Source organism: Salarias fasciatus, chromosome 15 (assembly GCF_902148845.1).
Source record: "Salarias fasciatus chromosome 15, fSalaFa1.1, whole genome shotgun sequence".
In the NCBI taxonomy this organism is placed as follows: Eukaryota; Metazoa; Chordata; class Actinopteri; order Blenniiformes; family Blenniidae; genus Salarias; species Salarias fasciatus.
Genome location: NC_043759.1, coordinates 26,503,887 through 26,518,783, shown reverse-complemented (window position 1 = coordinate 26,518,783; position 14,897 = coordinate 26,503,887). Strand labels below are relative to the sequence as shown.

Below are 14,897 nucleotides of genomic sequence, written 5' to 3'. Positions count from 1 at the left end.
TTAAGTTTGTTTGTCCCAAATTCATCCTTTGTTCAGAGTTTCAGCGCTCTAAAAAGTGGCTCTGACGAGCCCTCCTCACAACAGGCTGTTTCTGAGTCAGACTGAAGTTCTTCTTCCTCCTTTTCATCATGGAAACTACATCGATCAAAGACAGATTCTTCAAGATTTGTTTGATGCATTCAAATGTTTATTTTTTTTATGTTTTTAAGAGAGATAGTAATTTTTTTTTCATTTTCCTTTTCAATGCTTCTGTGTCTCTTTCCTTCCCTCTGTGTTTGGACTGAAGATTTTATCGATGTTTTCAGAGGTTTTTCTTCTTCAGTGCTTGACTTCCTTTTTCTTTCTTTCCTTCCTTCCGTGTTCATAATATCACTCATTTTTGTCGACAGTTTTGCTTCTTCGATGCCTCTTTCTTTCTTTCTATCTTTTTGTTGTCTTTTTTGCCTTTCTTCATCTTTCCATGAAACGATTCCATCTCTTCGTAGTCAGGGTCCAAACCGGGGCCGAATGTAGGGTCAATACCGGGGGCACACGTGGGAATCTTGCCGGGGCTGCACATCGGGGTCATAACGGGGCCGAATGTTGTACCCACAATTGGGGCATTCCCAAGGCTCCCACTGGGTGGATGAGTGGGCCTCCTGCTGGGGGAGCGTGTGGGGCCCACGTTGGAAGCGTGCGTTACGCTCTCGCTGAGGGCGCAAGTAGGGCCCAGGTTGTGGACGCTGGTGGGGCTCACGTCGGGCACGTGCACGAGGCCGCCACTGTTGGTGTGGGTGAGGCTGCTGCAGGTCTGGGTGAGGCTGCTGCAGGTCTGAGTGAGGCTGCTGGAGGTCTGGGTGAGGCTGCTGCTGGAGGCCTGGGTGAGGCTGCTGCTGGAGGCCTGGGTGAGGCTGCTGGAGGTCTGAGTGAGGCTGCTGGAGGTCTGGGTGAGGCTGCTGCTGGAGGTCTGGGTGAGGCTGCTGGAGGTCTGGGTGAGGCTGCTGCTGGAGGCCTGGGTGAGGCTGCTGGAGGCCTGGGTGAGGCTGCTGGAGGTCTGGGTGAGGCTGCTGGAGGCCTGGGTGAGGCTGCTGGAGGTCTGGGTGAGGCTGCTGCTGCAGGTCTGGGTGAGGCTGCTGCTGGAGGCCTCGGTGAGGCTGCTGCTGGAGGCCTGGGTGAGGCTGCTGCAGGTCTGGGTGAGGCTGCTGCTGCAGGTCTGGGTGAGGCTGCTGGAGGCCTCGGTGAGGCTGCTGCTGGAGGCGTGGGTGAGGCTGCTGCTGGAGGCCTCGGTGAGGCTGCTGCTGCAGGCCTGGGTGAGGCTGCTGCTGCAGGTCTGGGTGAGTCTGCTGCTGGAGGCCTGGGTGAGGCTGCTGCTGCAGGCCTGGGTGAGGCTGCTGCTGCAGGTCTGGGTGAGTCTGCTGCTGGGGGCCTGGGTGAGGCTGCTGCAGGTCTGGGTGAGGCTGCTGCTGCAGGTCTGGGTGAGGCTGCTGGAGGCCTCGGTGAGGCTGCTGCTGGAGGCGTGGGTGAGGCTGCTGCTGGAGGCCTCGGTGAGGCTGCTGCTGCAGGCCTGGGTGAGGCTGCTGCTGCAGGTCTGGGTGAGTCTGCTGCTGGAGGCCTGGGTGAGGCTGCTGCTGCAGGCCTGGGTGAGGCTGCTGCAGGCCTGGGTGAGGCTGCTGCTGCAGGTCTGGGTGAGTCTGCTGCTGGGGGCCTGGGTGAGGCTGCTGCTGCAGGTCTGGGTGAGGCTGCTGGAGGCCTGGGTGAGGCTGCTGCAGGTCTGAGTGAGGCTGCTGCAGGTCTGGGTGAGGCTGCTGCTGCAGGTCTGGGTGAGGCTGCTGCTGGGGGTGTACCTGTGGCTCCCGCCGGGGTCTCATGTAGGGCTGATACCTTGTTCCCATGTAGGCCTCCCGTCGGGGTCGCATACAGGGCCCCTGCTGGAGAGTGACACCGGGGCGAGCCCAGGCCAGCACCACATAGAGGGCTTTGGTGCCCAACACGCGGCCGTTCATCTCCTTCATGGCCTTGCTGGCCTCCTCTGGGGACGAAAAACACACGAACCCATAGCCTTTGCACCGTTCCCCCTCTCTCACCACCTGTGGAAGAGACACAAGTTTAACTCTTTCAGTTCAGGTATGAAAAAATTCAATTGAACATCGTCTTTCTCAGAGTTCCTACTCATTCAAAATGCCTGTCACCTTCGTTTACACAGGACGTATTGACATACGACAGGAATTAGGAATTAGAAATCCATTAAAGTTTGTAATTCACTGCTACTTGACTGCTCACCTTGACGCTTACGATGCTTCCATATGGACTGAAAGCTCTGTACAGACGCTCCTCGTCCATGCCCGAGTCCAAGTTGTGGATGTACAGGTTGACCCCCTAGTTAATTCAAGGACAAAGGAGAAGTTAGTGCCAAACCGAATAATAGTCATTCACTCTCTGTAAACAGTACAGCCTGGACTCAAAGGTCCTCTGCCACTTTCATTCTGAGGGTGAAGGATCTGCTCCTCAAAAAGTGACGGGACATGAGTTCAGTGACCTACTGACCTGATACCTGGCCCCACGATCCAGGGTCTCGGGCTCAAACCGGCGCCTGAGCTCGATCTGCCGCTCTCCTCTCCTCTGGGCTCGGCTCACGAACAGCTGCCGGCCGTTGAAATATTTGCCGTTGAGGTCGTCCACCGCCTGGGAGGAAATAAACATGGTCATCGTGATTTGAAGCAGAATGTGTCATCTATCCATCAGTCGTCCTCAGAAGTGGTTCTTACCTTCTGTGCGTCCTCGTGTGTCTCGAACCGGGCAAATCCAAATCCCTTCGACCCTCCGTTCTCGTCCCTCATCACGCAGACGCTGGATGTTGGTCCTGTCATAAACAGCAGATGATTAATATCGATTCACATCCTCAGCTGTGAATGCTGAGTGGAGATTAAATCTGACTCTCTTACCGTATCTGCTGAAGAGCTCTTTTAGCCTCCCATCATCCAAGTCATCTCCAAAGTTCTTGATATAGACGTTGGTAAACTCCCTGGACTGTATGGCCAGCTCAGCCTCCCTGTCCTCATAGGGCTGGAACGGTTCGATCGTTCTGTTGAAGAAAACATCATGAAACATAAACCTGCCTTCATAACTTGCAGTAGCAGGATGGAGCAGTTTGAGGAGCAGAAGTCACACTTACACTTGCTGGTCGTTAAACAGCATTCCGTTCAGCCTCTTCGTGGCCTGCTCAGCGGCCTCTGCAGTTTCAAACTGCACGTAGCCGTAACCCCTGGAGATGCTGTTGTCGTCACAGGCCACCTGGAAAGAGGAAGACTCAGGAGTCAGAAACATTCACAAGCATCATGCATTTCCACAAAAACAATCAACTCCACAAGATTCAAGACTGTTATGCAAAGTAAACGCTCTACATGTCAACAGAGCAAGGCCCCCGAACTCACTTTACAGGACAGCACTGTCCCGAAGGCCGAGAACGTGTCCAGGAGGGCCAGGCTGTCGATGGACTTGTCGAGGTTCTTGATGAGGATGTTGGCCGCTCCGCTGGCTCTCTGGGAGGGGTTATGTTGGCACCACATGATCCGGACCGGCCGGCCGTTGATCGTAGTGAATGCCAATTCATCCAGGGCTCGCTCAGCTACACACAGACCACAAGAAAAGACAAAACAACAGCTTGTTAACAGGGTCGCCCCTCGAGATGCAGCATCACACAGGACTAAGACTGAAAACATGAAGAAAGACACTCTGGAGGCACAGCGCCTCCTTTAGAGCTTGTTTAGATAAAACTCACCATCTTGGCGGTTCTGGAAGTTAACAAAACCATAACCAAGGGAGCGGCGGGTCAGGCGGTGTCTGCAGATCCTCACGGAGATGACGGGCCCCACCTGGCTGAAGGCCTCATACACCATCATCTCAGTGGTGCTGGGGTGCAGGTCTCCCACATAGAGAGAAGCCGAAGGGTTTATGGGCGCAAACTGGTCCATAATCATTGTCGTTCTCTTCCCGGAACCTGACAACTGAAAAGACATTGGTTCAGAACGTCATTATTTGCATAAATCTGCAATATCAGAGCAATGACAAATACTATTCCCAGTTTTAGTGGAAACTTATAGAAACTCTCACTTAAAAACAAGTTTTCTTACATCTCTCAGTGAACGCTGCTCGAAAGGTTCTCTCTCCTGGCCAAATGTACTCATGAAACACTGTCAGGAGATTCTACTCTGTAAAAATGTGCTCTAAAACTGAAATCCAGAAAGATCTCGCTAACAGAAGCTCAGTCAGAAGTGTCTAACTCGCTGGTGGGTGATGTCTCTCCTCAGTAGGCCGCTGTGCCGATCCGGAGCTCTGAATAGTTCAGAATGGAGAGCTGAGTCTGGAGGTCCAGTACATCAGCTCTGGTGATGTCATCACAGCTTCACTTTGGTTCAGTGTTTCAATGGAGGATGATGTCATCAAATTCCCCATAGTGATCTGCACACACTGTTGCTATGGAAACCAGCTGGGGACATTATGTTCACTACAGTGTTAATGAAGTAGAGTTCTCTCACCCCCACATTTGTGGCTCAATCTGAACATATGATACATCAAATCGTAGCTACAGTCCTTGTGATTCTCACAGTGTTTTCATTTTCTCTCTATCTCAAATGTTTCTCTCTCCAGGTGCGTTTGTTTGAGGAGAGTGCAGATTTTTCTCCCATCCGCTCCAATGCATTCTGCAGAGAGATTTTCTGGACGAAATCCAAAAGGTTACGCATTTTAATAAACTCATTCCTGCTACATGGATGATCCTACAGACTTGACAGTTTCAGTTTATTTCTATGAAAGGCTTCTGACGCTCACGGTAAAAATATCTTTTTCAATTTCACCTCTCGGTTACTGAAACATGACATTTCTGCAACCTTACAAACTGGATGAAAAACTGCTCAGGTCTCAGCTCAGAGCTCACAGTGACACACACACACACACACACACACACACACACACAGTTTTGTCACTTACATTAGGGAGGCACGGCATGGCACTCATGATTATGAGGGGTGGAGAAGGTTTCAGCTGCAGGAACAGCGTGAGTGTGTCGAGGTGTCGGTACGTTATAAGTCAGTACATTAAGACCACGTTAAGATAAGACAGACGTCTTATTGAGAAGAGAAACAGCAGCAAGAACAAAGCTGTTCCTGTAGCGGGTGGTCCTGACTCTCGGGACTATGAATCTCCGTCTAGATGGTAGCAGCTGGAACTCACTTGCCAGGTGAGGAGGAGCCAGTTCTTGGAGGATGGCTGTTGTCCGTCCATCCATCCTTCCACCCGGTCCATATCCAGGACTGGGTCTCAGAAGCAGGGATTCCCAGACTTCCCTGTCCCCAGACTCCTCCTCCAGCTCTTCCTGGAGGATCCCGAGGCGTTCCTCGGCCAGCCGAGAGACATAGTCTCACCAGCGTGTCCAGGTTTTCCCCGGGGCCTCCTCCCAGCAGGACACGTCCAGAACTCAGCTCCGTCTTCACCAAGACGAGCTGGATATGACGACTGCATCGCTGCAGATGCTGCACTGATCCTGCTCAGAGTTTGATTGACAGGTGAACATGCTGCTGTGAGGGGGTCGGTCTTGTATGGAGACACAATTCTTCATTCAGTTAAACAGAAAGTGATGAAACCCACAAACGATTTTTAAGACATCAGAGGTTTAGTGTTGAAGCTTAAAGGCGACGAGGACGAGGAAGAAACTCCTCTTCAGCCACTGACCGATCAGAGTTTGACTGATCGCTGCTCTCAGCTGAATGATTACGTAATCTACGTCCATGTATGGTCATGAGGGTCACATGACAGCAGGGTGTGACTCAGCAAAAAGTAATTGTTTCTCCCTTGGAGAAAATAATTATGAAATCTCACAATTTGGGCAAAAGTCAGTAAAAAACATCCCTTTTGATTGTAAAATCGGTTCTCTTTCAGTCGTCGGTTTTCAAAACAGCCAGACTTTCAGTCTTGACACAAAAGCCCTCCGTCTGTGATAAACATGAGATTTTCCTCCATCCGGCTCCTTTATAACCGACAGAGGACACACCTTTTCTCCCCCGTGAAAACAGACATATCATCAAATTATCCCTGCTCAGCAAAAAGACCAGTGTTGAATTAACTCAGAGTTGATTTTAACACTTTTTCAGGGTTTATATAGCTCCACACTCTCCAGAGTTAAAATAACACTTTCCAAACAGTTAAACATTTAACACTACGCCAGAGTTCATCCTTTAACTCATAACACAGTGTTAAAGTAACACTGAGAGATTTGACAAATAACACTGCTGAGTCTCTTTTCACTATTGAGGTCGTGTTAGTTTAACTCATGGAAGTGTCAATCTATTTAAACTGATATGTTCAAACCCTCTATTCCAGTATCATGGAGACCAATAGAAGAGACCTTACTAAAGCCCTATGATTTGCAGTATTTCTTGTATTCTAATATACCCACCAAGGCAGCAAAATGCAAATATGGCCCTATTATTGCCCATCTCTTGATGGTTTGGCACAAAGTTAATCGGTTTATGAAAGTTAATGACAAATATTTTACGCAATCTCCAATTTTTCATAACGAACTGTTAACAATAGACAAGAAACCAATAGCTTTTTCCCCATGGGAACGCCAAGGTGTTTTTACGCTACACAACATAATTGATCAAAGTGGATTAAGAGAATTTCAGGATATTCAGAAAGCCTGTGATTTACCTGCTACATCCTTCTTTTTCTATTTGCAGCTCAGAGCAGCTATGCGTGCCCATGGCGTCCCATGGGGATGTGCTCTTGAAGACCATCCCCTACACACCATTTTAAGTGGAGAAAAACGCTATGGTATTGTGTCTGATCTATATAAAACTATAACTAATGAATCATATTAGCATCTGCCCATTCAGCAACTCTGGAAATCAGAGCTAAAAGATCAAACTGAGTGGGACTGGACAAGTATTTGGTCTAATATATCTCTGTCATCCAGAAACCCAAACCACCAAATGATTCACTGTAAAATTATTCACAGGTCTTATTTATATCCTAGGAGATTACACATGATGAAGTTGAAAGACAATCCTTATTGTGATTTCTGCACGGACAATACCATTGGCACTTTCCTCCACATGGTGTGGCAATGTCCAGAGGTTTATGATCTTTGGAGAAATGTTGCTAATGTTTTATCAAAGATCATGGAAATCCATATACCCCACACACAGAGGCTTCTCTTACTTAATGACACAACAAATCTGAAACTAACCATTAATCAACGCCGTCATTTTCTAGCTGGTCTTACAGCTGCTAAAATGATGATTGCATGCCGCTGGAAAACAAGACATCCTCTGAGTGTGGGGCAGTGGCTCCGGTCATTCAAAGACATCGCACAACTGGAACTATCAGCAGCTCGGATTCATGGAGCCAAAAGCTCAAATATTTTATGCTGGTCTAATGTAGTGTCTACAATTAACTCTGCTGTTGAGGCACTATTGTCACCTCTGCATTCCACAAGCAATTTGCTACATACTACATACTGCCATAATATCTTATTGTTTCCTATTGTGATGTACTTAATTCTATGTATGAAGAGCTGTTTCTGTGGATGTCAATGACGGAGGAAATTAGCAGCATTAGGTTTTTTGTATCTGTATGTGAAAAGGTTATTGTTATTGTTCCAATGCCTGGACAGCCAGGGGTGGGTGGGCTGGGTCTACCCTTTTCGCTCAAATGTTCTGTTAATAATCTGCCATAACTCTTAATTTTCTTTTTTTTTTTCCTTTCCCTACATTTCTTCATTTTTTTTTCTCTCTTTAGTTTTTTTTAATTATTATTATTATTACTTGTTTTATTTTTATTATTTTGCCATCATTTACAGTCTTCTAATGTCCCATGGGGTAGGTGTGAGGGTGTCTGGTTGGGAAAAGGGGAGGAGGGAGGGGGGGACGGGGATAAAAATACAAGCAATGTAAATCAATGTATCATTGTAAAAATATGCAAAAATGAATAAAAAATTGATCACAAAAAAAAACTGATATGTCGAAATCAATTGTAAAAATTAATTGAAAAACAACATCATAATTATCAAACAATTGTTTATTTATTCACCCTCACAGTCATTAATACAGTTGACCTAAAACATGATGAATGAAGGCAGAATGTTCGAACTTTCATCTGCAACACTGTAGGAGCTTTGAATGTCAAATGGTTTGTGAAATTTAAGCTCAGACATTTTTATTAACATTTCCTTGCTTTGTGATGCCTTGAATGCATGATGATGGCCATCAAAGTTTTCTGTGAACGACTTGTTTTTCAACAAAGAAATGTGATCATCCGCCAGAAGGAGATCACTGATTTGACAAAAGACTGGCATGTCTTCTTCCACTGCAATACAAACAAGTCTAACTTTACATTCCACACCATCAACTTTGACCCAACGTCTACAGAAAATATCTTTTGACAGTTTCCTTTCAAGCACTTCATTGTCAAACACATTCACGTCTCTGAGAGAGAAAGATTTAATTGGCCCGTATTCCTTCTGTTTAAGGTTGAATGTTTCCCAGTGATAAGCAATGGACATCTGATGCTTTCCAGCAAGTGATTTGGTAATGTTTTTGAAATTTTAAATGAATCTTTAAACACTTTGTGTTTGGCTTCAAACCTCATACTCCGCATATACAATAAGGGGCCAATTCTCCTTATGGAAGATGGGTAATGGATCATAAAATGATGCTTAGGTATCAAGTTTCTGTGGGGACACAAGTCCTTGAACAGCTTGTGGTGGTCAACAATCAAATGTGTTTCACCAGACACAGTGTTTGAATAGAATTTATTTCATTACCAGCACTCTCCAAAACAATCTTGGTGGGACGGTTTTTTCTTTCTAAAAATCCATAATCAAATAAATAAATCCTGGAAAGCAAATCCTGTTCTGAGAGATGGTGTTGTGTGAGATATCCAAAAAGCAATTTGATCTCATACTGAGCTACACCCTCAAGAATCCATTCCATCCATCCATCCATCATTCCATCCATTTTCTACCGCTTATCCGGGGCCGGGTCGCGGGGGCAGCAGTCTCAGCAGGGATGCCCAGACTTCCTGTTCCCAGACTCTTCCTCCAGCTCCTCTGGGAGGATCCCAAGGCGTTCCCAGGCCAGCCGAGAGACGTAGTCTCTCCAGCGTGTCCTGGGTCTTCCCCGGGGTCTCCTCCTGGTGGGACATGCCTGGAACACCTCCCTAGTGTGGCGTCCAGGAGGCATCCTGAACAGATGCCCGAGCCTCCTCAGCTGGTTCCTCTGGATGTGGAGGAGTAGTGGCTCTACTCCGAGCTCCTCCCTGGTGACTGAGCTCCTCACCCTATCTCTGAGGGAGCCCAGCCACCCTACGGAGGAAGCTCATTTCAGCCGCTTGTATCCGGGATCTTGTCCTTTCAGTCATGACCCAAAGTTCATGACCATAGGTGAGGGTGGGAACGTAGATTGACCGGTAAATCGAGAGCTTCGCCTTTCGGCTCAGCTCCTTCTTCACCACAACGGACCGATACAACGACTGCATCACTGCAGCCGCTGCACCGATCCGCCTGTCAATCTCACCTCCATCCATCCCTCACTGTGAACAAGACCCCAAGATACTTAAACTCCTCCACTTGGGTCAGAGTCTCTCCACCGAACTGGAGGGGGCAAGCCACCCTCTTCCGGTCGAGGACCATGGCCTCGGATTTGGAGGTGCTGATCCTCATCCCTGTCGCTTCACACTCGGCTGCGAACCACCCCAGTGCATGATGGTCCGGGTTCGATGAAGCCAACAGGACAACATCATCTGCAAAAAGCAGAGATGAAATCCTGTGGTTCCCGAACCGGACCCCCTCCGGCCCCTGGCTGCACCTAGAAATTCTGTCCATAAAGATTATGAACAGAACCGGTGACAAAGGGCCACCCTGCCGGAGTCCAACATGCACTGGGAACAGGTCCGACTTACTGCCGGCAATGTGGACCTGACTCCTACTCTGGTCATACAAAGACCGGACGGTCCTTAACAAGGGGCCCCGGACTCCGTATTCCCGGAGCACCCCTCACAAGACACCACGAGGGATGCGGTCGAACGCCTTCTCCAAATCCACAAAACACATGTGGACTGGTTGGGCGAATTCCCACGAACCCTCGAGCCCCAATGGAGGGTCTGGAGCTGGTCCACTGTTCCACGACCAGGACGAAAACCGCATTGTTCCTCCTGAATCCGAGGTTCGACTATCAGTCGAATCCTCCTCTCCAGTACGCTGGAATATACTTTCCCAGGGAGGCTGAGGAGTGTCAGGTCCTGATCTATACTCTCTCTTTAGGAGAATGCGTAGTTCTGGATTTCTACACATAAACTTGAGTGTTTCCAAAATCGGCACATATATAAAAGTATCCTTCACACGTACTTGATCAGAAGTGCCTGATTTCTGATTTCGCCTGTTGTCATATCTCACCCCAAGTGTTACTTCAATTGGATCAATCACTCCCCATTTTTCTTTGAAATAATTATTTCGTTTCCATTCTGTATTCAGATTTGTAAAAGGGTTTTCAAGATATTGAAAAGATTCATTTATTACGGTGATGTTGGGACCAGTGGCAGGTAAACAAGAATTAGCAGTATGCTTTCCTTGTGAGCGAAGCTCGCTTGTTAGTTCCTCTAAATCTCCTACAATTGAGGACACCAAACTGTTAGAAATCCCACTCCCCTGTAATTTGGCCACAATGGATGCACACATTTCTTTGGTTGGATCTTTATGAAGTCCTGGGTCACTGCCCTCAGAACTGACACTGGAAGAACTACACTGATGTGGAGCATTGACTTGGTCTTCAACAGCGTGCCACTGAGATGAAGATGCAACTGGCTCACTGGAGGAACAAGCAACAGCTGCAATTGGGGCAATCTGCTGAACATTGCTATGAACACTATTAAAGTGCTTTTGAAAACCTGCATATGTTAAAGGTGCTGTAGGCAGGATTCCGCATCTCCACCATCTTGCTTACGGTTACCGAAGTAAGATGGCGATTTGACCCATCTAAGATGGCGATTTGAAACCCAGCACAGCCAATCCCGTCCTGTTTTCTCTGACATCACACCCTCCCAAGTTAAGCCCCTCCCACAAGAACGTGCGACGAACGCCCCTCGACCAATCACGGTTAGAGCCTCAGGGGCTCTTCTGATTGGTCAAAGATACCTGGAGCTGTCGAGATTCCTTTTCAGCTCAGAACAGAGACAGATGGAAACGATGCGCCCTCGCGGTAGAGCAATTATGCTACACTCCTAAAGGATTATCAATGGGTACTCTAATATTTAATCCAAAGAAAACACAAAAAACTTTGCATTGACTAGCAAAATCCTGCCTATAGCACCTTTAAGAAGTGATGCCTGCAGCCTTTCTGAGAACAAAACAACTTAAATGTAGGTCCAGGAAAGTAACCATGCTCAACTCTTCAGTGTGAAATCGACTGCTGACTGCTGGGGTACAGTTTCTGGAGCATGAAACAGGTCAACGTTATTTCAGCCTCTCGCTCAGAGACTGAGTGCCACAGGCTGGTTCAGCAGTCTGGCTCTCAGGTCTCGAACTCTGGGTGACTCCTTCATTTTCCCAACATCAATGTTGTGCACTGTTGTTTGCAGGAATGTGTAAAAACTCACCAATGCAGCATCATAAGACACATTGAACACAAAATGTGCTTTGAAAAGTTCATCAAATGCCCCAAGGGAGCGGTTTGCCTGGCATGGGATGAGATGTTTATCCGTGGTGATGTAGAAGCTGTCAATCCTGCTTTTCTGACGGCCAACAGTGAGGAGGTATGGCTGCTGACCCTGATGGTTGCGGAGACGCTCCTCCAAACTGCAGCATGATGAAGGTTGAGATCAGGAAACTGAATATTAGGCACCAGAATATTGTGCTGCCACAGAGAAAATTACAAAAGTCACTGTTCAAGCATCTTCTCAACCTTTAGTGCAAGATAGAAATACTTATCCAGACTTAAAGTTCTGTCCACTTTATAACTACCCTCATTTTCACATGTGGCTGAGCAGGGGACTGATGATAAATCATTATTAGCACTTTAATTACCTTATGAAAGACCACAAGCCTCTCAACAGCATCGCATGCACTAATTTTTGGAGACGTTGGTCCTCCTGGTGGTGGTGGAAGGAGATGTACAAGCAACAACAGGGAGGCCACTTCGTGGTCGTAAGCTGAGGACCAACAGTCACAAGACAACCTTGGATTTTTAACATTTCATCATGTTTATTCCAAAAATCGTTTTAACTTCCTGAGATACATGAAATAAGTAAGTAAATGTAGTGAAAAACCTTTATATTTCTAATTTTAATTGCATAGTCATAAAAAGTAATGAACAGCTGCACCTGGAATTACAGCAAATACAAGACAAACAAATACGACTCACTCGTCTCATCAAGATCACTTCCTGGGAGCTTCCTGCTGACTGCAACAAGCTTTGCAACTGTGGTGTTGAAGGAAGTGGCTTTGCCTCTTTTATGTTTGGCTTGAAGAACGAATCCCATTTGTGAAGCAGCCTGGAGGATGTCTCATCATCAACTCGGAGAGGGAAGTCTTGTTCCACCTTTAGAAATGAAGATATTTAAACATCACTAAAGGAAATAATTTCAAACGTCAGGCAGCTCCAAAATCTCATTCCAAACTAAACTTACCAGTCCGTTTGTATCCAGGAATCTTGGGAAGATGGAGAGGATATCAGCACTTCTGCCTGGGTCATCAACAAGCTTCTGACGGTGCTGGAACGTCTCTCTCACCTTCTGGAGAATCAGGGAATTATCTGTGGTATGGTTGAGCAAAGATACTGCCTATTGGTGCCATTTTCTATTGAATAATTTAAGTTCATTTTTACTTGTTATTATTTGGAAATGTTCAGTATTTGCATGCTGCAGAATATTTGTGATAATATTATAGCTGCATTACTGTTATAATTTGTATTTTTATAATTTTGCATTCATTGTGATGTTAGATTTTCCAGAGTAAATAGCCAATAAGAACTGACGCTGAGCAATGACGTTTTTGGAGCTCACGCATTTATCGGATGTGAAAAGGATGTGTGTTTTTTCTGGAGAGATTCATTAAAGACGGGGCGAACACACTGTTTTCTGCCGTCGTTCAAACTTTAACACGAGTTGACTCGTTCTTTCCGTCTGACTGAGTGGTTATTTGAATGAATCTGAAGAAGGAAATGATAAAGAATTTAAGAACAGACATTTAGCCACTACATTAAGTAGAAAACAGTCGCCGAGGGCGAGAGAAGATTCGCGAAACCCGGAAGGAAACTGGGCATGCGTGCAGCACGCGTGGAGGAGAGAAGCAAGTCGGCTGAAGGAGGAGGAGTGCGGCGCTCACCTACGGTTTCCAGACGACTTCACTGATGATGGATGAGTACAAATATCTCGTTTGAATGCACGGATAAGCAATGCTGAAGCCCTCGCGAGTTTATGGTGAAACGGATGATTTTTGCACTGTAAAAATCCGACGTGAAGTTGACAGTTGCACTGTAAAAAATCGACGCCAAGTAAAGTGGCTGATTCATCATATTTAAAGTTTCAAGAGTTGTTAAGCTGCTGATTAAGAAGCTAAAGAAGACATTTTGAGAAACGTGCTGTTGTTAGAAAGTCATAACAGCTAAGAAGAAGCTCATATTTGCCTCTGGAAATAAGACCTTAAATCTTCTTTTGGAAAACTACATGTTTTAAGATTAAAGGACAGCTAATTTGGATTTCAGAGGTTTGATGGAGTTTGCTGAGACTTATTTAACTTGAATAGCCATTCGAAATGTCTGAAAAAAGCAAGATGGAGGGCGATGTCGCACTAGACCCTAAAAGAAGGATCAAGTTAACCCCAAAGGCATTAGCAGAGAAACTTGATAAACAAATGACTCTAAGAAAACGTGTTTTAGCACGCCTTGCCTCCAAAGCAGCGGAGATTGAAACTCTAATGAGCAATGATTCCAATGCACTTGTGGTGGAAAAGGATCATCTGTGTGAATACTCAAAATTACTGAACGAGTTTATTGAAGTGAATAATGCAGTTAGTGAACTCTTATCAGACGAAGAAAGAAAAGCTGACCAGCAGTATTGGAGTGAGCCCAATCTCACAAAGTATGAGAACTTTTTGACCACGTTGGAGCAGTGGATAATAAAAGTAAAACAGCAAGCCAAGGCTGCTCATGAAGAGGCTGTGAGTGTGCAGGAAGACTCCACAAGTGAACACCCAAAGGAGCCTGCTGCTGAAGAGGCGCATTCTGATGATAGTGTGTCCACGGTGCAAAAGGCACGTTTCAATCCCAGCACACAGTGTATGCAGTAAACACTCCAGGGGATCCAGCGCATCATCTCATGCATCGTCTGCACGTAGAAAAGAAGAAGCTCACAGAGCAGCTTTACTCGCCCGTGCAGCAGCACTTGAAAAGAAAGAGGCACTGCAATTGGAAGAGGCTCAAATGGAAGCACAGCTAACAGCTCAGCTGAAGGTTCAGAAAATTCAGATAAAGACTCAAATGGAGAAGCTGGATGTTGAGACTGCTCTCGCAGAGTCCACAGCAAAACTACGAGTGCTGGAAGAATATGAGAATATGGGTGATGGAATGAGTTCATACCTCAAGGAGAACATGCATGCAGCCGCAACCATTCCACCTGATGCTCCGGATGTCAAACCAAAATTGACCAGCCTCCCACGAGTTATCCCAGATAACACTGTACTTCATATTCCAGCTAGGCACACGCCTTATGTGCAAGTGAAGAATGAAATCGATGATGTTGCAGGCACACGTCTTGGAGCAAGGCAAGTTGAGCTCGGTGAAGTGATATTAAAACAGAAGGATATCACTGAGATGTTAGTCACGCAACAAAGACTAGCCAACTTACCCCAACGAAAAGTCCCTGAGTTCAGT

General features: G+C 46.5%; 1 protein-coding gene across 1 annotated transcript; it reads right to left on the bottom strand.

Moving 5' to 3' along the window:
* Window positions 1–515: 515 nt before the first annotated feature.
* On the bottom strand, window positions 516–3,950 carry LOC115401506 (polyadenylate-binding protein 1-like). Its single transcript, XM_030109758.1, has 10 exons — window positions 3,758–3,950; window positions 3,411–3,604; window positions 3,152–3,270; window positions 2,922–3,061; window positions 2,745–2,839; window positions 2,524–2,661; window positions 2,260–2,355; window positions 1,824–2,066; window positions 683–790; window positions 516–641 (listed from the first exon to the last, which is right to left on the bottom strand). Exons 1-10 carry the CDS (start codon window positions 3,948–3,950, stop codon window positions 516–518), a joined length of 1,452 nt encoding a protein of 483 aa, XP_029965618.1.
* Between the last annotated feature and the right edge of the window lie 10,947 nt (window positions 3,951–14,897).

What these genes read in the sequence shown, in the direction of transcription:
- LOC115401506 (XM_030109758.1), bottom strand. Translation starts at nt 3,950, where the DNA reads ATGGACCAGTTTGCGCCCATAAACCCTTCGGCTTCTCTCTATGTGGGA. An exon ending in GGACAGTGCTGTCCTGTAAA is followed by an intron (nt 3,271 to 3,410) that starts GTGAGTTCGGGG and finishes TCCTCTTTCCAG; the next exon opens with GTGGCCTGTGACGACAACAG. An exon ending in ATCGTGGGGCCAGGTATCAG is followed by an intron (nt 2,356 to 2,523) that starts GTCAGTAGGTCA and finishes TGAATTAACTAG; the next exon opens with GGGGTCAACCTGTACATCCA.